Genomic DNA, 27,012 nt, shown 5'->3' on the forward strand with positions numbered 1-27,012 from the left:
TTGAGTTGCTGTTTGAGGCTCGGGAGCCTTTCATGACCCGACGAGTAGTGATTTGTGGCGGCAGAGTCGCAGAGAGACCGGGAGCAACTGGTCAACACAGCAGGCAAACACGTGTTTTCTCTCTCAGCGTAACCTGCATCTGCTTTGGCATTACAAGAGATAAAGTGGAGCAACTGGTCAAGTAGAATGTTTGCAGGAAATGTCTTTTTCTTTCTATTTTCTTCTTTTCCTTTGCGCTGTCCTTGCCTTTTTCTTTCACTTTTGAGAGAGGATGCAGACTGATGATGACAATCATTGACCTTTGACCTTGGGCTAACACAAGGATGGCAGTTAAACATGAAATGGTCAAGAGGTTGCAAGGCTTGTGTGTCCTGTCTCCCACTAACGAGTCAAAACAACACAAAGGAATGCAGTTACGGTACCAAAATTAAACACTTTTTTTTACTACGACACATTTTTCTTGAGCACTTTTTGAATTTCATTTCAAGACGTTACATAAGCTTGAACCTGATGCTCTTGCCCTGGCATCACATTTTTCAAATTGGTCATAAGTCTCAAGGGAAAATGCTCTACCACTTTCTCCACCTTGCCCAGAAACCCTCTTAAAGTGCCAAAAGAGCCGTAACTCATGTCTCCCTTGTGGCTCATAACATGAAGATGTTCCCTAAGAGTGATGCTTATGGAACGGCTCCTGTCCCTGTAGATCTATCCCTCTTGAAGTATTTGTCTCTTCCATCCATCTCTCCCATGCCTTAATAACACACCTAGTTTCCCTCAGGGCAGTTCATCTTTTGACACATCAGGGGAGTGAAACCGTGGCAACCCTAAGAGAAATGTTGAGAAAAAAATGCCATAAATCGCAAAAAATCTTCTTGAAAGGTTCAGAGTAGATAACTTTGAAGTTTGATTGCCAAATAGCAATTCCTCTCATGTTTGTGCAGATATGAAGTTTATTTTCCTATGTCAGGCATCACAGTTGTTTTTCAGATTGAATTTTAAGATATTCTACTGTAGGCTTCATGAGAAGAGCACACAAACAGAAAGTGTAGCTGGTAAACTGAAAACTACAAGATCCTCCAGCTGCGTCAGCTCCAAAGTATGTGCAAGGAAGTGTTATAAAAGCAGTAGTGACCAGGGAGGATGGCATTTAATATGCAACCACACAAGAGGCCAAGGCTGAATTAGTAGAGGCTCGGTCTGCCCACTAACTTATTTCTGTCAATAAGTGACAGGCTGGCAAGGAAGAATTAAAAGGCAGGTTTAGATTAAAAGAAATTTCAATACAAAGTAACACAAACAATCTGTTTTCAGATTAACACTTGTAAGAAAAGTACAGACACAAGCATAAATTGAGATTTTCATAAAAGTAATTGCAGCAAAGGAGCTTTCACAAATCCTTTTGAGCAACTTGTGTTCTTGTAAGCCTATATTTTATTGCACTTTTGGTGTGTATATGATTGATTTTGGCTTGGCGTTGTTTCTTTATTCTCGCTTCACTGTGGTTGAATGAGAGAAATCATCCTGTAGCCACCCCTAATTAAACAGGAACTGATAGGCGAACGCTGTCCGGAACAGACCCATCAGCACCGTCCAACATCGGCTCCATCCAGTAATGATGAAAACATGCTTGTTTTCAACTTCCTTAGAAGCCTGGCCTTTGAAGTGTTACAAAATTGCACACATTTTTATTGCAAACTGTTTCCTCCGGGTAGAAACCCAAGAGCTTGCAAATCAGGTGAGTTTTGGTTTTAAACCTGTGCCAAATGTTAGGCCTCTCCCACGATTGAAACCTCAATTAAATGACCTAACATTTATGATATGCGGTCATGCCCCTCTTGCATAAAACTCCAAGGCGGGCTTTCAGATTTGGAGGTTTTCAACCTGTGTCCAATATGAGCCACAATTGCACATCTGATATTCATCATTTCCTTGTTTAATGAGGTATTTTGTCGTCTGTAGCTTGCAGTGATTTGGTTGTAACCATACAAGGGGTGAGGCAGCCAAGCCAGAGCCCACTCACCATTCGCTGTGGCTTGACCATGATCAAATAGCTGCTTCCTTAGTGATCCATGGTCTTTGGCCTCTTGCGCGTCCACTTGATGAAGTTCCTTTGTGCCTCAAACCCAACATCGGCATGTTGGTTTCGAGGTGAAATAATGTCAGTGCCTTTGTTGGACACAAATATGAGCTCACTGGCAATCAAAATAGTTGAAATAAGAAGGCAATCCACTATGATACATTTCATTGTAAATAACCTCCTGTATGTTGTGGTATATTTTGTCTGAACCATTTAGGGTAGAAGCAAATGCTTGTGCCTGTTGGCCAATTTTTGTGCTTATTTATGGTGTGTTAACCATGTGGTAGTGATTTTGTTCTCATTTGAAAAAATATATCCCCTTCTTGTGTTATCCACAAGATTTAGATAGTGGATTCTTCACGAGAAGACTGGGAACTTGTTGCTTGGTAGATTTTACGTTGCAAAGAAAGCTTCCAAAGAGCTTCAAAGGTTTTTTTTCATCTAGTCAGGGTCTTGTCATTTGTTCGAGCATCACAGGATGGTTTTCATGCTGTGGGAAGACCGTGTTTGTGTTGCGCTACCGGGTGTTGATGGACAATAGTGGAAACAGCTGGCAGGCAATTTGTTATACTTAACAAAAACAATTATTTAGACTTTATGTGTATACATCAGCCCTTTTCCATCCTGTTTGGGTCCAAAAGCCTCCAAAAGACCAGTTGGACCCTCTTGGACCAGCCCAGACTGAAAGGCATGTTTCACAGTGTTTGGTTCCAAATTTAGATATCCACCAAATAGCTTAGACCCTTGACAAAATAACATGTTTACAGAGTGGATTCTCTGTTTTAAAGGATATTGAATCATGAGCTTGAAGAACTGACTCTCTTATAAATGGTAGATAGCATTTTAGTGGTAAAACTTTCCCACGCAGTATTCTTCTTTGGCAGCATTCTGCTCGAGTCATTTATTTTGACGTTATTCTACAACATCTTGATTTAACTCTCGTTTTAAATTCTACATCAGGTATTTTTTAACCATTGACGGCATCACTCGACACTGCCAGCGTGCTCTTGCCAGCGACACACTGCCACCCAGTCGAACACGGCGGGTTACACACTTGACATTATGTCAAAATGTCAAAGCGGGAAAGGAACACGCTCTCCACCATCACAGCGCTCTGTGGATTTATTAGCGCTCCAAGTAAAACAGAAACCCAGCCGATGTATAAATCCCTCTAAAGGGGCTGTTTGAGCTTCAGTCCTTATTTGGCCCCCATTTGGAAAGTGAAGAATTTACTTTCTCAGGCAAACTGCCATCAGCGCGGCAGTGGCTCTTGTGTGGGCAGGAGGAGTGCTTGAGGAATTTTGAGTGTGGTTGGACCAATGGCAGACTTATTTATTGGAGCCAATGAGATGATTTATGCACAGTGGCAAACACATGCTTTCTCCCATCAGTTAGGCTGAAGTAGATAAGCTAAGATCAGAGTGATTACTGCTTAGTTAGTCTGAGGGGTAGAAGGGCAAAAACTGTGGAAATACTGCAGCTTTCCCAAGCTGAAAAAATACCTCTTCTGCTTCTAACAAATTTTTACTCTTTAACTGTGTTTATCTCATCTGCAAAAGTGTGAGTTTTCATACCATTTTATGTAGCTGCCCTTATTGTTTGACAAAATGCAAACAAAGAATGCAAAGGTTGCTGAGCAAGCCAGTCTTATTCTTCCTTGGTTATCAGAGGATGCTTGTTCCAGCCTGTTTGAAGTGTGTGAGAGTGAAGAGAAAACAGTTCATCACTATCCTGCTTGAGCTGCAGAACGTTTACTCATTATACAATGATTCAACTCAGTGGACCGGGCTCGAGAGTCATGCTTTGATATTCTGCACTCTCAATTTCCATATAAACCCACTTGAGTACTTGAGCAGCACTTTTGCTGAAATCATTAAAGCCCTCACTGATCCAAGCTCTCATTGTGAAGGTGGGAGATCAAGAAAGAGGAGGGAAGCTCCATGAAGCTGTTGAGACTCACCTGAGACATTTGACCTTTGCTGCGGGTAGTTCAACAGCGTCCCGCCTCAGTTCACCTTTGTTTGCCCCCTAATGAGGCCTCTCAGCTGGGTTGAGATTGCAGAGGGGCCCCCCGGTGGCTCGCTTGACTCCTTGTTCTAGTTCAGTGGCTTCTCGTGACTCGATGAGATTATGAGATCCCTGTTTTAAAAGCCTAAACCCTTTCTCTCGATGTTGGGGAGTTTTTTGTTTTTTTTGTGGTCTGCTTGGAAGTGATTGGGGAGACTCATTCAGAGGTCAAAGAAAAGTTCAACATTCACATTATTTTAAGTGGAATCAGGACAAAATCAATCTCTCACTAGTGAGCATGAGCTTAACAATGGACAATATCTGTCAGATTAAATCCATTCTAAGGCTTCAGGTGATGAAAATTCATCAAAAAAATGCATTTCTGTGCATTTTGGTGCTGTTCCTGTGGAGTTTTAAGAGAAACAAATACAAGATAGCGTGATTAATCATTTCAAATCTTCAGTTGCAAGGAATTTCACTGCTATGGTACATATGCTGACGAAAAAAATGCACAGATAAACAGACAGATAACACTGGAAAAATAGCAGACAAAGAGGCTAGGATCTGTCTTTTTTTTCCCCTCACTATTGAGCAATCCACCCCCAAAAAATCTGAACTGGATCATTTTACAGATTTTGAGATGGCACAGACGGATGAAGTTCAGGTGTTGGCCTGGCCCGATGCTGAAGCGTGTGGCTGGGCCTCTCAGAGATTTCTACACTTTTATCCGTCTGAGCTGGTAAAAACCATGTGAAGCCTGTATTAGTCTGGCTTCCAGCTGCACCCACCATATATGGATGAAGTTGGGGTAGCTGTTGTTCTCTCACTTAGTTGCATGGTGATGTGGTGAGGATTTTAAGTTACACTGCGAGCGCGGTGTTTGAAGTAATGTAGGATTGTGTGATTATGAAGTCAGTGTCTGTATTTTCTCTCTCGCTGCTGCTAAAGCTCGGCTGTCTACTCTCATGACTGTCTCACTGAATTTGTGATATGATAAGAATATTTGTAAGCGATGTTCATGTCTGATTCCTACACAAATATGTTCCTAAAGAAATCAGGATTTATATGGCTGGGAGTCATCACAATACCCTTCTGAGCTTTAGATCAACACTGGAGGGAGTCATCATCAGGGCATTTGCAGGCATATGCTACAGTACAGCTCACAGAACAGCACCTTCTGTCAGCTGTAAATGAAGGCAGATGCTCTTGCTACGAGGCCCCGGAGCCGCTGGGGCCGCCAACACTGATATGAATGTCAGCTGTGGCCCCAGGTAGTGTGGGCACCGCAAAGAGCAAGCATGAGCCGACTCGCTTTTGGCTCCTGGTACTAGCAACGTCATCTTCTGTTGGCTTCTGAAAAGCTCTAGTCGAGTAGTTTGGCATTAGCTGCCTTGCTAAGGCACTTCTATAGTAGCAGTTGAGAAAGAGAAATGTATTATGGGCTCATCACATTAATGAAAAACATGACAAAATACATCTGTTAATGATGTAACAGATTAGACTAAATTTATATTAGTAAACAATAACTGTCCCTATATATCCTAATGCTATCACTGATGGGGGAAAAATAGAAACTGAAAACTAAGAAAATCTCTTTATATTATTGTGATGAAAAGGGAGGAGACAAAACATTGAGATGTATAAAAGATGGGGCAAAAGGATTGATTGATGTGAACTGGGTGGACAAAATAATAGAAACACCTGTCAGTATATTGCACTACAACTCAACAGCGCCACAAACTGCAACATTTCCTATTCCTCATTTTCACCTTAAGCCACTTCCCCATAACACCTGCAGCAGCAACCGTGTAACTCATTCACTTTATTAACCCGTAGGTTCAAAATGAGGACCTCCAAGTTGTGTGTTTTTCAAAAGGAATGGCTACTCTCACATGCATGCACACACTGTATATGCACTTAACAAGGACAAGGTCTGACTGAAAATGGCATACATTTGGTCTGTAAAATCTTTAGTGGCATTTTTTTCTGAATGTTGCCTTGAGGGGGATTTTTGACTGAATGCTTGTAAATTGTGGCAGATTTTATGGGATTAAAAATGGTACTTAAGATGCAAACGATATTGCAGTGCACATGTGCATATCAGGAGCAGAACAAAGCACCAGTCAGTACATGGTAACATATTAAGGTGCAGGTAATTCAACAAATAAATTAGCACAAAAACTGTGTAACAATTGCGCTAAGTACACTCTTGGTCAGCTTCTTCTTTCTTTTGGTGAAGCACATACCCATTCAGCACTGACTGGTGGACTGATGCCATCACATTGCATATCAGCATGCACTGGGTGGGATCTGTTCTGCTGCGATCTTATCCAACTACTGTATTCTGATACGCCTGATGATAGCATTACAAAGTCAATGAGTCTTTTGTTTTCCCAGAGCAAACTAATTACAGCGGCTTCCTTCCTGCCTGAGTCTGTTGTCTGCTGATAGCGCGTTCTCATCTCACCACTCGTAAACAACCGTCAACTCGTGACACGTTGCAGTACTGGACGCTGCACGCACTTGTTTAACCGTGCACACGTATGCATCCATGAGCCCCCACATGCACGTTTGTCTGTACACACTAAAGTAAATACAATCAGATGGAAGTCACTCAGCTTGCCAGAGAGTGCCTGTTTATGCATCGTAATCAGTGATTTGTGGTGCAGAGGGTAATAGAGACTATTAGGAGCCACACTTGCCTGTCATGGATACTATGAGCAACTGTTTCCAGGTCAACTGTTATTTAAAGCTACATGTAGCATTGCAACATCAGGATATAAATACCGTTCTTATTTTGAGGTGATAGTATAATTAGGGGACAAGTGATACTGTTGCTGGGAGGTCTGGTAACAGGTACCGGCCCTCCTCTCTGCATTTTATAGCAGCTATAGGGTGCCACCCAGCCGTATTTGTTGGGAAACCTACTGTTGTTTTACTGAAAAAAACAAGTTATTGCACAGTGCAAAGCGGGGGCAGGATGATGTTTCACAAGACAAAAGGAGGTTTCAGATTCTCTTACAGTTGCAGTATGAGACTACATTGCAAAGAAGGAGGTGGATGTTAATATAATTTTCAGCAGGAAGATAGAGAACAGCCATTAGAAACCACTTCTTTCTCTCACTAGCATATACAACTGACCTGAGATCAGTGCTACTACAGTAATGTGCTAGCTGTTGGTGTTATTTGTTTATGGTAGTAATATCAAGATATGAAAATTTATTTGATAATAATATTTAAACCTGCTTCACCACAGTACCTTTACTGTTCATTAATACGCCCAGCTAGACATAATAATCTAAAAAGTCACTATATGGCTTTTTATCAGTGAGCAGTAATTAAACAGCTGTAAGTCATTATCACCTGATGTAGCATCTGAAATGTTATTACATCTGCAGGTTTACTGCAATAAAGAACCACATTTAAAAGGCTGTTTAATAAAAAATATTGGTTTTGGCCTTAAAACAAACCAACTACAAACCCAACACATCCTAACCATAACCACCAGAAATCCCAATTTCAAGTCATCACTAAAATATTGCATTACAAATGAAGTCGCAAACTGCAATAAATATCAACCACGGCAGCCCCAGTGACATAATAAAAGTATAAAACAGAGATGTGTAGAGCGATAGAAATAACAAAGTTGACTGCCAGAATTTATTACCTGACAAATCTGGGTCTGGTTTTAGTTCTGCTTCTTTTACTTCTAAAATAGAAAAACTTAATTTAAAGTCTTAAAATGTTTTACAAACGTTAAGAAAAACCTTTTCTCACCTAGTTTAACAACTTCTATGACATGTTTCATAACGTGACAACGCACCCTTTCAGAGGAGAAATGATGTTGCTGCTGTCAGGTGGAAGAGGAAAGTCATTTTTTGGCACCTTTTTCTCAATCACCTATGGAAATTGTGAAAGACGGCTAGACAGCCATGCTGTGATTGTTCAGTGTCCAACGTGTAATCTGCCATATATCTCGGCCAAGTCACAGCAAGAATTTATGACTCTATGATCACCTAATCTGACACAGTGACCATCTGGAAAGGTAAAAATATTGTGTAGTCCAATCCTGGGCATATGTGTTGTCGGGTCGACATGTGTTCAAGGTGCATGGAGAGTAACAGAGCAGGTCAGGACAACGCCCACCTCTGCAAGGACACACTGTCTAAATCAAAATTCCTCACATGATGTCTGTGCTGTTATTGAATGCAGGTGAAATTGCTTTAGACATGCTTGATGAGGCACTTTGTGTTGTGTTTTCTCAGACAGACTGAAGCAAAACATCACGCAATACGAATTATAAAGTCATAGTGTAATGCTTCAACCCGTGTGTAAACTGACAGTGTAATTCAATGTTGAATTGTTTTCTGACATTTACAGGACGCATTCTCTCTCAGTGTGAATTCAGTGCCAAATGCGATTTTGCCTGGAATGGCCCTGACATGTTTCCCACACAGAGAAACAGTCAAAAGGGCCTCTTTTTTTGAGGCAGTGGTTATTTCTGGGGACTACTCAGGCATTCAGGAGGAAACATTCAGAGATGTCTCTCCCTCTCTGTTTCTACAAAAATAAACGCAATTCTTACAGTAGTGTTTTTAAAACAAAGTCCTAAACTCTTCAGAGATGAGGAGATGCTACTAGTTTATGTCCCTCAGTCGTTTTGTTGAATTATTCTTCTTTCTGCCTCTCTCCTCTTTTTTATGTGATCTACTTAAAGGTCAGATATTACAGCTTTCTTCAGCAGATTTTAATGCTTTTCTTCACTCATGACTTCTCTTTTTCTCCGTTTACAGGTCACCACGTCATGTCAAACGACTACCAACTATGAGCAGGTGAGTGTAATGTGTGCATGTGTGTGCGTGTGCAGAATGTGTGTGGATTTGTGCACAAATGAGACCATAACGGAAACTCTTAAAGATCTTGTTGACCTCTGAAATTCCCTTCATATGAAGGGATCCTTCCTGGAATTGTGGCAGAACCACACACAGTGAGGTTGTTGCTGGAGGTCAAAGGTCAGCCGCTATAAGCCTAAGATCTTCCTCCCTTTCCTCAGAGGAGGTAAAAAATGTGGCCTTGTGACTGGCTGCCTGGCAGTTCAAATCTTACTAAATCTGGAAAATAAACTGTCCCCTTCTCACACTATTGAGGTGCCCTTGAGAAACACATGCCTCACAACTATTACATAACATTACATTAAATCCTGCATTTTTTTACATCCATGTTTACTTTCTAGCAGTCTTCTTCACTGCCTTTGACGGCACATTTTTGCATTTCTTGTCACGTTATCACTACCTGTAGAGCAGGGGGAAAAGTGGGAAACCAAAACACCAAACAAAACTGGGATCCCGTCATAAAAACATCGCTCCACAGGGTACCTTTAATACGTAATACGTCACTTTTGTCCTCCCACCATCCACAGTTTATTTATTTTTCCACTTTTTTATCGTCTGTAAATAATTTCACTTCTGTCATGTGTTGTAGTTTGGACAGTTTTGCATCAATGTTACATTTAAAAATAGATTTTAGATTTCATTTTGTTTGCCTGTATTTGAGAGAAGATAGTGGAGAGTAACATAGAATGGAAATTTCATTGCAATCAAGGTCCCCATCTGGATTTGAACTGGTCACACTGGAATTAAGTAGTATTCATTTTAAACACCTAGGCCACTAGGATTAACACTCCCCCCACCCCCCCAAGCATATCTAAATTTGTAATTTTTCAAGTGGGATTTTAGTACATACTCAGAACACAGAATAAGTGTACTGTCAGTTTATAGTATATAGTTGGGACACAGCAAACAAGAAAAAGACAAAAGTGTCTACAGACCCTACGATCCTAAGACAGTATCTTAAATCACTGATTTGGTCTGAGACTTTCAGGATGCTATGTAAATGCTACACTGAGTAGAGGAGGACAGATACTGAGCTGCAGTTAAAGTGATTATTTTCCTTTCCTCTAGGGGCTGCTCCATTACAAGGCAAAATGTGATTTATGCACTGCAACACTGAGGCTTGAGTCATTTTCAGTTTAATGAGCTTGAAATGGGAGTTTTCGCTCACTTCTATAAAGAATGCATGCTCAGCAAATAGTGGGACATGATTAGAAAACCAGCAGGAATAGCAATTTGATCATTCTCCTGATTTCTAGTCAATATAAAGTCAAATAAAAAGTGGCGCAGTCAGTCCTGTTTTATATTTTCAAGATTAACCACCAATGATATGACCAAATTAGGAACATTCCAAGCTACAGTAACTACTTTTCACTTATTTACTTTGGAAGCTGGCCTTTTTAAATGACTGCAGCAGCTTGTTAAACAGTCCCCGGTTTTGTTTATAGAGCTCACATCAGCCTAAGACGCTGTACTTAACTCAGTTAAGAGATTTTCCTTAACACATGGATCACTGTCAAGCTCTGTGTGTGTGTGTGTGTGTATGTGTGTCACATACGTTCTTTCCCTACCTCACATACTGTCTTTGTTTCTCCATTCCTGCGTCTTAGTTTTTTATTTTCTTACTTTTACATATCGATACTTTGGCCAGTCCCACTATGAAATTCAACAGTTGACACCTTGCATTTTTCTTTTTATAACCAGCACCAAAACTAAAAGCCAATTTAACCATTTCCCCCCTTAAATTCATTAATAGACTGCTATAATTCAAATAACAATTTAGTTTATCAAGGTCATGACTTGTGGCTGAAAGCACCGGAAAAAAACCTAGAGTCATAGTGAGTATGTATGTATGTCAGGCAAACTGTGTATAGATCAGAGAGTTTTTCTTCAAGGTTAATAGAATGACTGTGTGTCTGGTGTATCACCGACAGCCAGACAGGGAGAGAGAGAGGTCTATAATAGATGTAGTCTCTCCACCTTCTCCCTCGCTCTTTCTCTCTCTCTCTCTCTCTCTCTCTCTCTCTCTCTCTCTCTCTCTGGTGAGCGAAAGGAAGAGAGAGACTCTTTCTCATCCTTTCGCTCACCATGTTGTTTCTTCCTCGGTGTGAAAAAACAATGACTAACATACTGACTCTGTCTCGCTTTTCTCTCCAGCCTCCCACTCCTCAGCTGCCATTAAAGCATGTAGATACACCGGTAAGTAACACCTCTTCTTTATTAGCGTTAATGCCAAGGAGACATGCTTTAAAAGCTGTTCATTCATGAATACTGTTACTGTGCTGGAATAACATTCCTTATGTACACTATATGGCCAAATGTATGTGAACATCCTTTTACACATACATTTGTGTACATTTGTTCTGAAGCTGTTTTTCAGTGTTTGGGCCAGACTCCTTAGTTACAATTTAGGGAAATATTAATACCATTTCAATAAGACAGTGCTCCTGTGCACAAAGCCAGATCCATAAAGAAATGTTTTTCACAGTTTGGTGGTCAAGAACTTGATTGGCGGGCACAGAGCCCTGACCTCAGCCACATCCAACACCTTTGGGATGAACGCGAATGCTGACCTCAAACCAGGCATTATCACCCGACATCAGCATTAGACCTCACTAATGCTCTTGTGGCTGAATGGGAGCAAATCCCTGCAGCCACGTTCCACAATCTTATGGAACGCCTGAAACCAGAAGAGTGGGGGCTGTTATAGCAGCAGATTAATGCCCATGATTTTTGGAATGACATGTTCCAAATCACATATGTTTGTTTGTTTGTTCAGGTGTCCCTATACTTTTTGCCATGTTGTGTACTTACAGTAGATCCCGAGTTACAACTTTACCTTCTCCCTTGAACTGCCATTAAAAGAGATGATTGATGTTTGAGTAATTACCCTCAGCCAAGAAGAAATCAGTTTTGTTTCGGTCAACCATAACAATAATAGTGACTCAGCTGCCATCATGAAAGATGCTATATTTGGTGTATTGCCTTGCTGAAGCAAGTTTTATATTTCTGGTTTCTTTCGAATTGAAGAAAGCAGGTAGTTAGCGTCAGCGGCAATAGCCACTATGGCTGGACAGACAAAAAAAGAGCATTACCTACAGAAACTAAAATCTTTACAGTACACATTACTGAGGATGACCTCTTGTTTGATGCTTAAAAACAGATGCAGATGGTAAATAATTTAGCATTCTTTCTTGTACAATCTATTGAGTATGGCAGTGTGGAGTGCGGAATTGGAATAATTATTATTCTTTCTGTGTTTAAGTATAATCAATTAATAAATAATAAATTCATTATAATGGCTGAGCGCTGACCCAACACGCACATTCCACCACCTGTTCCTGCACACTGCAGAAGGTGGCAGCACCATTCAATACATAACAGCTAGCCAATCAGAGCTCCAGTTGCTACTCTGACTTCTTTTGATTTTAGATGCCACATGGATTACATAACTTTAAATTAAAGGGACCATGAAATGGAAACTGTTAATGGTAAAACAGGAGAAATTAGGAGAACTTAGTTATATGACACAGTAAATCAAATAAAAAAATATTTTTAATGTATAATTTAAAGTTTAAAAAAGTAAACAAAAATTCTTAATTGGCAAAGCTGATGATCTTTTTTATTATTTTACTTTGTTTTTTTATGCATCATTTGAATGCAAATTGAATTATTTCCATTATTTTATGATTATTCCAGTGGCACACCTCTGACTCAATGCAACCAGGTGGCCTAAGGTAAATGATTTAACCCTCTCTCTGTTCTGTGCCAGTGTAAAGAAATATTTGGTACATACCTTACAAAATGAGAAAAGCTGCCGTGACATCTGTTGCTGCCAGTTCACTGCAAATTGTGTCTCGTCTGTGCCAGAAATCGCTGCCAAAACCTGGCCCGAGACTAGACATACATGTTTAGCTTGACATTGCTAAACCATGATGGGTGTGGGCACGGGCAGTGGGTTTCCAAGAAGGCAAGATTCCAGAAAAATAAGAGAGGAGAGAACCACTACTAATGCAAAAAGAAAACAGTTTATTCAAGCCAGCAGTCACAAAGGCAAAAATTTGTTAGCTTGTTTGAAATGTTTTTAGATTATAAGGGGCTCCCACGTCTTTATTTTCTTTTTCATGAAACCAGAAGCAACATTTTTTCACAAGATTAAAGGAGCACTGATGTCTTGCATCCCTGTTTTTTCTCTTCTCTCTTTTGTGAGTCACGATAATGAGTCAGTGTTAGCGTCAGACATCGCCTCAATGTTTAGATCGGCAGCAGAGGTTCGGCTGTGATTCAGAGTGAGATTATAAACACAGATCGGTCTGTGTACACCAGTTGGTATGAAGATTAATTCACAATCTGTGAATTCACACAGAGAAAAAGAGAAGAAGGACAGAGTCTGACAAACAGGGACTGAATGATATCCGAATGATATCTTCAATTTAATGTAATGTTATGTGTAGCATTATATAGGAATATGCCACCAAAGATAGATTATTGTGTAGTATTCCTTTAACATCAATACTACATTACTTTTGATTAATATGTGTAATTATGTGTACTTAACAGGAAGCAGGTGCTGTTTTCCTAGTGCAATAAAAGCCATAAGATTGTGTTCATCCTCTTTAGAAAAATGCACAAACAGCAAAACAGTGGATTACGGGTTGATACAAGTAGCAACACCCTCTCTTGCAACAGCGAGCAACAGGGTTTATAGGAAATGTGGGTGTAATTATGAGAAATGCTAGCACTAAAAATACCAAGACAGAGGCTACTAATTGTCTTGGCCATGGTCTTTTTTTTTTTTTTTACTGTAATTATAGAAGGTTGTCACAAACAATTTGACAGTGACATACTGATGTTTGGGAGTAAATACTAGAAATTAGTTACATCCTTAGCTGATGTCGTGATGCTGATTTATCATCCATGTGTTTTGTTTAACCAAAATATCTTTGTTGTGGTTGTTACCTCTTATCAAAGCATTCCTTGTGTTATCCCATCATATCAGGTTGCTTTCATTTCGGGTTTAATGGGGATCTTGTCTTGTGCTCATTGGTTAAAATCTATACATTCTGGCTGGATTTCAAAGGAAACCATTACATCCTGGAATCCCTGCTGTCTTCGTTGATACTTAAATCCAAGAATCATCATCATATGGGGTTTTCCATGTATGTGTATGTCTGTATGTGTTTGTGTGCATGGTGTATGGACAGAAGGGGGGGAAGTGCTGGTGGAATGTTTATTTGGTTAGTCCATATAAGATACATTCATGGTGGTTTTGAGTCGAAACACCCCATTGTGACCATAATTGAGTCAGTGTGGGGCCTGTTTCATGGGGATTATTTAAATCAGATTCTGGCTCAGGAGAGGATATAGAGTGAGTAGAGACATGCATGTAAGCTCCAGACACTGTCAATCAAAGATACTGCTGTAACTTTGTATGACTGTGCACAAAGCATACAAAGGAAAAAAAAGGTTTCATCCAATTCCACAACAGTTGTAATGAATAACCATTTTACTGCTTAAACCAACAGGGAAATATGAAGATGGAACAAAAAAATATTGTTTTCATTCTGTATTTTATGCTTTGGTAAACTATCACTTAAGCCACTAGATTCTTAAGGGTAATTAAGGTCAAACACATGCATCATCAAGTACAAACATACTGTATATCCTCACAGGAACCATACAGTACACAATCATATGGCTTTGGGAAAAAAAGGAGTCAAGACAAGAGACGCAGGGGGGGAGAGTCAGTAATAATGAGAGATAATGAGACTGTGGGAGGAGTAGTTCCAGAGAACACAAAGTGGGCATGAGGGAGAGGACGAGAGAAAGCTGGAGAAAGTAGGATGAAGACAGTCAAGAGGGAAAGAAGAGAAGGAGGAATGCATCATCATATATTACATAATCGCTGATGAAGTTTGGCACAAACAGCGCAGAGTCTAGCATCTTTTCTATCATGAGGAACTGGAGCTACTTTGTTTTTAGCACTTGAAGATTAAATTTGGATGATGGTTTCTGATTGAAAAAAACAAAATGACATCGGACATACGACGCCAAATTCTGCCTGGAAATTTTGACCGTGATAGCCATAGTTTTTATTTTATGATTTAAATAGTAAAACATAGAGAAGTGATTCCCGTACCTAGCCATGCCTCTGGGTAGCTCCGTGCGAAGGCATTTTGCCCACCTGCGTTCATCCTTGAGGTGGAGCACTGGGCACCTGTTCAGCAAGGTAGGCCACTCCCACACAGGAAGTCCAAAATACTGCAAAATGTTCTTTTTTTAGGTCTCACTGTTTTTACCAATTTTTGAAAAGTGTTGTCTACTGCTTAAAAGCTTTCGATCATATCACATGGTCTTCCTCAGCATAAAAGGATTTGTGATTTTTATTTTCATGAAATATATGCTAAAATAAGCAACAAGCTTCTTTAACTGTATTTATTTAAAAGATATGGTTAATTATTCTACATTTTTATTGGACATAAAATGACCAAAACAAACAAAGCATTAGTATATTTCTCAATACTTTCAGTATTCCCTACCCTTACTGTGGTACCCAGGCTTCACTCACATCATACTGATGGTAGAGATAGGAACAATTCCCACGTTTACTACTTGCAGACATTCATGTCATTAGATAACTCAAGATGGTTGATTGCAGAGCTGGTCATGTGAGGAATAAAAATACTGTGCATTGACAATATAGCTCTATGTCTATTAAATAGGGATTTAATTACCTTGAATTACTTTGGCTGACATGAGGAATCCATGTCCACGTCACCCCAAGACAATTAATTCCTACTGAAGCTGAAAATCTCGAACAGGTCACAAATATATAGTTTCATTTTATTTATTTTTAAGTCTCAGTAATGGGCACTGTAGTTTTTTAGCAAATGTTACTCAAACAGGAGTAAGTAGCAAATGTGTTGAGGAGTATTTTCAGCCACAGATTAACACACATTTAATGCACCGGTTAGTAGCAGGACGGTGTATGTGGGATTCACTCAAAATACACTACAGTCCTCATGGTAATGAAGGAACATGTCACTCTTTAATAGTTCCGGGCAACAATGGAGCTCTATGCCACTGAGGAATAAGTTATATCATGCTTTGGCCAGACAGGAAATATGTTGGAAGGATACATTTATTGATGGTTTTGGTCTTTTCATGGGATGTTTTTGACAATGAGAGCCAGCCTTTAACTGTGAAAGCTAGTTTTCTCATGTGAAAAGTGCATTTAAATGGACAGATACAGTACAATCGACTTTACATGCGGCATTGACTTTCACGAGGCGTTCGTGCACCCATGTTGCTACAACAGATTATTCCTGTGATGTGAAATGTACCGGCGTAACTACCCCGAAGCCCCATGTGAACAGGCTGTTTCATTTTGCAAACACCAGCATCCGTGGCCCGCCTAGCATCTGGTTCCTGTCAAATCACAGAGAATTATGCTTCCCATTTTGGCTCTTGGGGGTGGGATTAGCTTCATCTGTGAGAGGCTGCTCTGCAGCAATATGGAGAGCAATGGGGTGTGTGTTTAACCTTGCTCCATGATTAGAGACCCTTCTTGCCAATATCTCTGTTTAACCACTTGACCAGTAAAGCTGAACGCTCACTCTTTTTGACGCTGTGGGAAAAAGGAGAGGATGTCTGTGAAGATAAATCCAGCTGTTGTTCTATCTTTTTGGATGGCTTCATCTTTTTGATGGCAGCTGACTCATACAGACACGCTCTCCCCTGGGCCGACAAACAGTAAAAGGAAGAGCCAACTCTAGCATCTATTATGCAGTCGATTCCTCGACAGTACAGCATATTTAGTAACAATTTCCCTCTGCAGTCCTGTCACAGTAAAACAGCCTGACTTCCACTCTTTCCTCAGTAAATAACTAGATACAGGACAGGATAATTAAAGTGTGTGCCGAAGTCCTGACAAGACCTGAGTCAGGGTGGTTTTCCTCCTGGAACACACTGATGTATTGTGATGTTTTTTCTCTTTCTTTCCTTCTCCTCAACTTTTTTCTTCTCCTCAATCTCTTCTTCCCTTTTTTACTGTACTTCTTCTCTTTCATCTTCTTCTGTTGTCTCTTCTTCTCCTGCATCTTCTCTTCTCCTTTTTCTCCCATACCTATCCTCCTTTTCTTTCCTCCATCTTCCATTCCTCTTATATTTCTTCATTTTGTTCTCCATCATCCACTTTTCTTCCTTTGCTTCTCCTGCTTCTTCTCTTCTTCTTCTCCTCTTTCTTCTCCTTATTATTTTTTCTTTTCTTACTGTACCTCTTCTCTTTCTTATCCTTCTGTTACATCGTCTTCTTTTCTCTTTCCTCTCTCCTTCTCCTTCTTCTAATTCCCTTCTTATTTTGCTTCTGTGATCTGACTTTTCCCTAATAGTTTATGTCAGATTGTAATTCAATAACATCATCATCATTACCAGATGGAGTTTGCTTATGAATCATTTTTTCTCCCTCCCTCCCTCCCTCCCTCCCTCCCTCCTCTCTCCCCACTTTCTGCATGTGTGTGTATTTTGTGTGTTTGTATATGTGTATGTGCGCTCTCCAGGGATCTACGAGGTCCTGCAAGAGTGTGGAGATAAGGCGAAAGCAGTCGCGGTAAGACATTGCATTGTAATACGATTGGGTTAAACTGTATGCAGATGCACAGATGCACACACTTATTTCATCAGAAGAAAATAGCTGTAGGAATGGTAAATGTATATGGAAAAAATGAAGAATAGATCAAGTGAGTTATTTTCCTCCAGCATTAACAGTTTAGGAAAAGTTTAACCAAAAGTAGTAGTAAGTCCCTTAAATCTATTGTGATCCCCATCTCAACTATTTTATGACGATCATCAAAAAACGACTGTTTGTGCTGGACATTTCACCTTTTTTCTAGGAATGTAAATTATCATTCCACCTCTCTGTTGTGTGTTATTCTTCAGGCATGGCTATTTCTCATGTAGAGCTTTACTGTATGCTCACTGGCCAATAAATCAGATCGCTGATTAGCAAGTGAAATAGATTGCATAATACCAGCAGAGGTCATGTCAACAGTCAGTGAAGGATTGTAAATCTTTTCCTTTCCAAGAAATATAAGAGTGAGCTGCGGGAGTTTACATTTGATCAAGTGGATGTTTGCGATGAACTCTTAGTCCCCGAGAGAAATTGGAGAGTTCTAGAAATTTTCTCACAGCAGCAGTAAAAAAGATTCACAACAGTCCTTGTAAAGATGATAATCACTGAAAATTGGAATGCAGTTTGGAGTGAACAAACCTGACTCTTATGTCAAGTTAATGGTTAATTTACACCAAATCCAAACTTCTTACACTGTACTGATTCCAGTAAGCACTGATTTGATCATTTACAGGTCACAAAACATCCAGAGGGCTACATCTGGCTAAAAAGTGAAAGTTTTTTAGACATGCATACTAGCAGTTTAACTGCTGTTTCAACATCATATAAACAACTATATTTCAATGTTTGGTTAGGACCTGCTACATATTGAAATATAGTCAGTTAAATGCATAAACAATCAAAAGTTATATGTAACCTAGATGTCCAAAAGCCTTTCCAAAACCTTCCTGAACTCACTTTTCAGTCAAGTTTAGCTCAGTGCCTTTTGGCCAGAAAATCATGAAATCAATGCATACTTGGATAAGCCAGACTGTAATTATTGATCAGCATAAAGAAATTTCACTTCACTTGCCCCTTTTTTCCAGAAAGGTCCATTTGTAGGTCGACTGGATCACAGCAAACTTTCAGATCATGTAGGCATCAGTTACTTTTACAAAGACTGTTTTCACTTAAGCAACAAACCAAGCAAGCGTAGTTTTAATGCAATTCATTTGCAAGCTCAAATTAGATGCTTCAGCTTTAAGATGAATCCACCAGTGCTGGCAGCCATCTGCACAAAAGCACCTTTCATTATTGGACCAATCTCTGTTCTGATTTGAGATTATAGGATGGAAAATCCTTTTTCTTGATTGACTGAATGAGTCTTCATGACATGCACATTTTGCAGGCATACTGTGGCGTAATAAAAATCAGAAATGATCCTTGTATGAAAAGAATGAAATAGATAAATAGAATCTGATCTTTAGAATAAATTAAATGCATTTTTTGTACAGTGTAAACTCAGTGTGTGCTTTTATTGAATAGAATAGCACTCTTTCCTTTGCAATCATTGCCTCTGGTTCTTGCTCAAGGAGAGCAGGGCAGATGTTCGCCAACAAAGTTTGAACCTAAACTGTGTGGTTGAGAGGTGTTCAGTTCGACCATGAAATTATCCTCCCGCTTGGATACAAAAGCACCAGATAAACACCTCTCTCTCCCTCTGCCCCTCCAGGAGTCAGAGTGTTGTTCAGGCCATGGAGGAGAGCTATGAGGTGGACCTGGTCTACATCACAGAGAGGATCATCTCTGTCTGTTTCCCCGCCGGCGCCGAGGAACGCAGCTACATCACCAACCTCAAGGAGGTGGCGACGATGCTGCGGTCCAAACATGGCGAGCACTATCTGGTGAGCAACACCCCCCAAGTGAATCCAGGACATGCGACTCGTATCACTTCCTGTGCTTCCTGTTTACGCAACTTTGTCCTTTGCTGCTAAAATTGGTCAGATTGTGTCCTTTTAAGAGTTTTCTGAAAATATATTTTTTGATGGATGTTTCTGAATTGTTTATCTTATCAAATGGTGTGTTTCTGATTTTGGTCAGTACAGAAATTTCCATCATATTTTTTCACTGCATGAATGTGACTCTGTATTGATATTTCTTGGTCTTTTAGGGGGAAAAATCTTAGTGCTTTGCTAAATTTATATTTGTTGTACTTCTGATTTCAGATACTCAACCTGAGCGAGTGGAGGAGTGACTTATCAAAATTAAACCACAAGGTACGAACACCTCAGCAGCTGGATCATCTTTGTTATTTTAGAATTAAACCAAAAAGAACCCACATCATACTTCAACTGGGTCTTTTCCTTCTTTTGGTCCTGATAATCCCCCTCAGGTTCTGGAGTTTGGCTGGCCAGACCACCATGCACCGGCGCTGGACAAGATCTGCAGCATGTGCAAGGCCATCGACACGTGGCTCAATGGAGACCCGCGCAACGTAGTGGTACTACACAATAAGGTAAAGCAGGGATGACCTGTGAAAGAAAACATAATCTTTTATTGTCAAGAAATTATTGGCCGACATTTTGGAAAATATACTTGTTTGCTGTCTTGCTGAGAGTTAAATGAGAAGATTGATACCACTCTCTTACTGTCCATTCAATATGAAGATGGAGCCAGCAGTCGGTTAGCTTAGTTTAGCATAAATCCTGGAAGCAGCTAGCCTGGCTCTGTCCAATGATAACAAACCAGCACCTCTAAAGCTCACTAATTGTCACGTTTTACCTCATTTATTGAATCTTTACAAAAACCAAAGTGTAAAAACAACAATTTGTGGTTATACAGGAGGGTAGTGTGCTGGACTCTTTTTTGGCCGGGAGCAGTGGCTTTCTGTAGTCTTTGCCACCCTGAGGTTGCAAGACAACCTGTGGAAACTATAGTGTAGTGTCTAACTATTCCTTTAAATGTGGTTGTTTTTTTATCTTTACATCTGTAATGACATATGCATATGTGGCTGCTGCCCTCCTAAAATCAACATAAATTCTTGTAGTTATTCAGTTCTTACAGTTATACAATCCATTCTCTCTTGTTTAAACATGCATTACTATACAGTATTTGCACATGCTGTGCAGATGAAGCAGAAATGAAAACATTTTTCCAGCTTCCCTGCTTTACTCTGGAATAGACTTGTTGCCTTTTAGATTCTGACCGGTCACATTAAACAAGCAAAGAGATCAAATATTATTTCATGTTATTTATGCTTCCAGCTTTTGAGTTTTTAAATATAAATCATGCAGCTTACTGACCAGTCCATCACATCTGAGGATTTATTTGTTCCTCTGTTTCTTGATTAATACAAAAGCCTTTGATCCCTTTGAAATGATTTTCAAATAATCTTTTCATTCATACATTTTGAAACTTTAAATCATGTAACTGAGTCTTGTTGTCTCTGTTTCTGTGTCACAGGGGAACCGAGGTCGAACAGGGGTGGTGGTGGCTGCGTACATGCACTACAGCAACATATCCGCAAGGTATCAAAAACGTCATGATCAGTAGACACATCCAACAACTTCTTGAAATTCAGTATTACATTGTTAATGGCTGTACTGAGTTTAAAGGAATAGATTGATCAGCAGAGGTGAAGAATTTAGGCAGTCAGCAGGTCAGTACTGGAAAAAGTGCAATTTAAGTACTTAGGTCCTTTATATCTCCTCCTCACAAGGTTTTGTAAGGACATGAGTACCAATCAATCACAGTTAGGCCTTGAGGTCTGGGACTTGAGCAGCCTTGAAAATTAAACAAAGATGTGATTATTATGTCAAAACACTCCGTCCTGACCAGCTTATTTTTCTGGCCTATGAGAAGAAGCACACCGAAAATATCATCATTCTTTAATGCAGCCAGATGTTAATAGGTGGGATGGAGCCAGGAGGATTTAAAACTGCTTTCTAAAGCAGAAGGCCAGGGGGTATCTCTAAATCTCAAACTTGGTAAAAAATCGCCAGGGCTTCCAAAATGCAGGCAGTTATTGTTGATACTTTGCAATTTGCAAAATGCACTCTAGTATGACTAATATGTCTAATTTTGTGTCATGCAGTGCTGACCAGGCGTTGGACAGGTTTGCCATGAGGCGCTTCTATGAGGACAAAGCACTTCCTGTGGGTCAGCCGTCACAGAGAAGGTCAGTTATTACCTCACTTCCTGTTTGCTTACATCTGCTTGAAGCTTTATGAGTCTGACCTTTGCTACAGCGCTTTGTCCGCTGTTTCCGAATTTTACTCCTGAACAGAGACTGAAAACTATTTCAGGAGTTGCTCGCATAACAGTAGCAACTAACAGTGTTAATATGAGTAAGTAGTTTTTAAGGATTCGTAAAGCTTTATAGAAAAAGTGGAAGACACTGACTGTTCGCTAAACCCTGACCCCTGATGTTACACCAGACAAATATGCTCATATATATGCCATACAATTTTGCTCTAGTATTTTTGGAGAGGGTAAAAAAAAAAACACCAAACTCTTTATATACAGAGTATCGGTCTTACTACAGCCCCATGCACACTGCTTCAACTTGTCGCATAATCTAAAGCTTGCGAGGCCTGCCTGCCTAGTTACGGTTGCTAAGATATGATTGGACAATCACTGGGGTTTAGCGAACGGTCAACTGAAGAACTGAATAACAAAACAAACTGACTGATCAGTGTTGTGGCCCAGCTCCATCCCTCCCATTTTGTTTTAGAAAGATTTTGCAGAGGAAATTCTTTCCTTTTTTCATCTGTTTATCTCCAATTTAGTTTTAATTGGGATAATTGTGAGTAAATGTCATGGCATGGAGAGAAGCGATCTATCTTGTCTGTCTGAGGGATTCCACTGGTGTCTCTGGGGAGGCTGCAGGGTTTGGTGGCAGTTCATTCCTGTCTTCTTAGCACATCAGAGCATATTTTGCTCCAATTCTTCTCTACTGCTAGCATTGAGTGTTTTGAGATAATGTCCTTTCCATGATTAGAGAGCAAAACAATCGAGTAAATTCCAAACCAGAATGGGTCAAACAATTTCTTATTTTGAATGCAGCTCCCTCTAGCGGGAGTATCATCTGAGACATCCTCCTTTAAGTCATAAATCTGCTCCTACCATATTATTAGCCCCCTCTGCATTATAAGACAGTCAACTGCTTAAAGGTTTGACCCCTCGCTGTCACTCTTCTTCACCTGCGGAGAGAGGAATCCTGAGCTGAGCGCTTCTTGGAAAGGATGAGCAGGACAAAGGTTGCAGGGAATAAACGAAGAAACACATGAAACAGCAGGGGACTTGACACCACTTCATTTCAGCTTGTGAATTAGACAGCCAGCCATTCTCTAACAGGTCTATAGGCTTGCCCTCTGCCCTGCTGCTATTTCCTGCTTCGGATATAATTATCTCTACCCCTGGAGTCTGCTAGTATTATGGTCTGGAATGTGTGACATTAACATCAAGAGAAGATGAGCTCAATCTGCGGCTGCTGCTATAAAAGCTTGTAAAAGTTTGGATTAAAGGTGGTACATGTAGCATTTTAGTATCATTAAATGATTACCATGTTGGTTATAATGTATTAGAATGCTACAGTAAACAACCCTTGCTGAGAGGACAGGCTGCCTCTTGTGTGCCATTAGGTCAGATTCAGCTGGAAATTTGCTGAATTGATTTGTGGCACAAGTAGATGCAACCTTGAGGTGTTGCTTCCACCTGCAATTTCAATAAGGAGAGATCAAATGGAAGTTTGTAACAATATTTATTGAGGTTTGCAACAGAGAAAGACGTTGGCGATTATGCTCCATCAATGTGAAGCATCTTCATTGGGTGTAGGCCCATATGAAGAGAGAAAGGACAGGATTCTCCAGTCTAGACACTGGTGGTGGATGTACACAGTTAAATCTACCAGAACAACCTGGAGGTCATAGCTTTGAAAGACAGAATGACAAGATCACAATGTAATTTAAAGAGCAGCATCCAAGGACTGTGACAGCGTGGGAAAACAGCAGTGATGGAAAAGATTAGAGCGGGAAGAAATAGCAGAAATTCACCCATAGAGGAATAACGGCAAAACATGAGAGAAAAGGTCTTCCTTATTGAACTCTCACCAAATTGCTGTTGCAATCTTCTAGTTTCTATAGTTATAGAATAGTTTCTTTTTTTATGACTTTTAATTTAGAAATACACACACAAAGATGATAAAGGACAGGCATCAGGAACAGGGCATCAGCAAACAGTTTTAAAATAATGTAATATGGAGGGGAAATATGTAGTTGATGACAGAGGCATAGAGACTTTTGAAATGACTTGCTGTATACATTATGGTGGATTTTAATTGTCAATAACATCTCCCTTAAAATGCTCAATGTACGGGTGCAAAGGAAGTAAAGGGCCGTTTGCAAATTGAAGAGCCCCTCTTTGTATTTGATTCATATTTCTTGTTTAGCTACATCTTGGATTTCCCTCTAACTATGTTTGCTGTTTCTTTGCAAAGGACAAGATGCAACACACTCTCTGTGACAGAAGGAATATGGTCTTAAGCCTGAAATACAATAAACAATAATCTTGGCTGTAGTCTTATTCAGTTAATATGCATGTGTACAGTGTGCTAACGTTTCAAAGGCTTCATGCAAAACCTTTAATAAAGGATCATTTCTTGATAAAAGACAGATTACGTCTCATATCTCTCACACACACACGTACTGTAGCTACAAGCCGCTTCCTCCTCTCAGCGCTGCTCTAGTGGCGTCCCCGCTCAGTTTAATTGAATTTCAGAGAGGCTAAACCATCTGGCCACTGACAGCAGAGCAAGGGGGCTGTCTGCATGTGGCGACCCCACGGTCAAGGTCACGTTTGGTACCATCATCATTATCATCATTAACAACCAGACCACACTAACTCAACAGACCCCCAACTGGCCTCTGTACGCAACAATTCACTCTGACATTTACCGTCATGGATAAAGGTTGTTTTATAGTCGGAGTGGAATTCAGTTCTGGCTGGTGCCGTTGGAATAAAGGTGAACCACACATGATGAGGGTTTATTCTGTTTGGATTTGGTGTGTAATCTAGCCAGAAGGTCCTGAGGTGGGATACTTGTTTAAGACCATGTATCTGAACAAGTATCAAACTGATTTGCCATGGAATTTGGTGATGATATTAATGATCCCTAATTATTTTGATGATCTCATAACTTTTAATCCAGTGCCACCATCATGTCAAAACTGCCCCTTGATCATCAATTTGTTCCCTTGCAAGGTATCTCTAAAAAGCAGTGACTGGATTATTCATTACTACTAAGGCAAAAAAGCATTTTTGTACAGAAGTAATAAAGATGTGTGGGGATTGGAGTGTAGCATTCCAAAGTCACAGTTTGATTGGCATCTGTCATTCATTTCCTGTTAGTCCAGAAAGAAATGGAGTACATTAATTTGTTTAGTAACTTCCACTAATACTAATACTAATGAATCAACAGTGTTGGCTCATTAATATTAGTAAATAGTGTCAAGTAGTTTTAGTATTTAGTGTGGAATTGATGCACAGCTTTGACCGGGCTTGATATTTAAAACAGTATTCCATGACCTAGAGACTTTGATTTCACTGCTTTCTTTTGTCTGCAGGTATGTGCAATACTTCAACGGCCTTCTGTCTGGACACATAAAAATCAACAACAAGCCTCTGTTCCTGCATCATGTCATCATGCACGGCATACCCAACTTTGAGGCCAAAGGAGGTGAGTGTCTGCCTCTGACAGAACTCTGTTTTTGCTGCTTTTCTTGAAAATGTTTCAATTTCCTTGTGTATTTCCCTTCACAGGCTGCCGTCCTTTCCTGAAGATCTACCAGGCAATGCAACCAGTCTATACGTCAGGAATATAGTATGGAATTTTTTTCCCAGTTCATTGTGTTTTGTGTTTGAGTCCAGGGCAAAGCTGACTCTATACTGAATCCAGTTATTGAATTTTGACAAGACATTATTATTGTTATTATAACAGCAATGTGCAAGGAGACAGCAACACCAGTATCTGCATCACTATTGAACCCGGCCTGCTTCTGAAGGGAGACATCTTGGTAAGATTTGAATGATAATACTTATTGAACTTTCCTTTTCTTTTTAATCTAGGTACTCCTGATTTTTTATTTATTTATTTTTTTTGCTGTATTTTTGCAACTTTAATCACTTTAGCATAATTCCTCCTTCTTTTACAAAACAACAAATTCCCTCCATCTCTCTTTTTTCTTTGTCACAGAAATTGTTTTATTACTTGTAATTTTGTTATTTTGAAAAATATGGAAAGAAAAGTACAAGCTAGAAGAACTATTGAGATATAAATCCAAAATAGGAAGTAGATATTTCTCCCAGAAAGCAGAGATTGCCAGGCTGATTGATGCGTCAATTAATGTATTGATGTTTCACAGTCCCACTCTCCCTTTCTTACCATAGTTGAAGTGTTACCACAAGAGGTACAGAAACCCGACCAGAGATGTGGTGTTCAGGGTGCAGTTCCACACCTGTGCCATCCATGACCTCGGGGTGGTTTTTGGGAAGAGCGAGCTGGATGAGACCTTCAAAGGTAACGGCTCTCTGGGTGGGTGTGTTTTTACAGTATATGTGTGTCTATGTTTTTGTGATTGACAGTGCTTTGTATCATTGTGTGATCATAAGGAAAATACAATACAGTATGTGTGTGTGTGTGTGTGTGTGTGTGTGTGTGTGTGTGTGTGTGTGTGTGTGTGTGTGTGTGTGTGTGTGTGTTTATGAGTCAGTGCTGAGTTTAAGTGAGTAAGGAGTCCAGAAAAGTTTATTAACACTCAAGACAAGTACAGATGACCGGAGCAAAATTAGACAAAACTCTAAACCTCTTTCATTTGTATTGGTTCTAAATAAAAACATTTTTTAAAAAGGAAGACAAAGGTATCACAGGCACAACTAGGATCAAGTTATTGCATTCTAATTCAAATTTAATCTCTAAACTCAATTTGACTATGCAAAATAGTACAATAAGGCTAATAGTTTTCAGTTGTTACTACAGTAGTTTTAAACTGGTTTTCACTGGGACTTGTGGTTTCCAGTATGAAAAAGTTGTGACCTGCTGCGGGAGGACACTGTTCCTCATATTTTTATAATAAACAGGGTCCTCTGGTGGTGAAGGCAGCTCAGCATTCACAGGAAAATATAATGGAAGAAAATGCAAGAGCAGCTCATAAAGCTCAACCAGAGTTCCTTAAAGTATCTAAAAATTTGAATAAACATTGAAACAGCAGAATGTTTGCACTGCAAAAGATATCTTTATCATCCAGTTTTTACACAAATATTTGCATTATTGATTTGATTTGATTTATTGTTGCATTTTTATATGGTTTTCATCTGTCTTTAATACTCAAAATGAATACAGATAAATGCACAGATTTGTTTTTTGAGGTAAAAAC

The 27,012-nt window shown here is 39.8% G+C and overlaps 1 protein-coding gene across 15 annotated transcripts in view; it reads left to right on the forward strand.

Moving 5' to 3' along the window:
- Positions 1–27,012, forward strand: part of tns1a (tensin 1a) — a 95,727-nt gene that overhangs the window by 36,667 nt on the left and 32,048 nt on the right. For 10 of the 15 annotated variants that reach the window (XM_044187378.1, XM_044187380.1, XM_044187383.1 and 7 more), the window contains 12 exons: positions 8,878–8,916; positions 11,131–11,172; positions 17,532–17,581; positions 19,314–19,485; positions 19,807–19,857; positions 19,974–20,096; positions 21,044–21,108; positions 21,675–21,758; positions 25,204–25,316; positions 25,400–25,460; positions 25,578–25,653; positions 26,027–26,171. In XM_044187378.1, coding sequence (XP_044043313.1) covers positions 8,878–8,916; positions 11,131–11,172; positions 17,532–17,581; positions 19,314–19,485; positions 19,807–19,857; positions 19,974–20,096; positions 21,044–21,108; positions 21,675–21,758; positions 25,204–25,316; positions 25,400–25,460; positions 25,578–25,653; positions 26,027–26,171 — 1,021 coding nt within the window. Of the gene's footprint in view, positions 1–8,877; positions 8,917–11,130; positions 11,173–15,103; positions 15,203–17,531; positions 17,582–19,313; positions 19,486–19,806; positions 19,858–19,973; positions 20,097–21,043; positions 21,109–21,674; positions 21,759–25,203; positions 25,317–25,399; positions 25,461–25,577; positions 25,654–26,026; positions 26,172–27,012 lie in introns of those variants that run through there. The other 5 variants (XM_044187381.1, XM_044187375.1, XM_044187389.1 and 2 more) reach the window with 2 other exon arrangements.

Source organism: Siniperca chuatsi, linkage group LG24, assembly GCF_020085105.1.
Source record: "Siniperca chuatsi isolate FFG_IHB_CAS linkage group LG24, ASM2008510v1, whole genome shotgun sequence".
NCBI classification, from domain to species: domain Eukaryota; kingdom Metazoa; phylum Chordata; class Actinopteri; order Centrarchiformes; family Sinipercidae; genus Siniperca; species Siniperca chuatsi.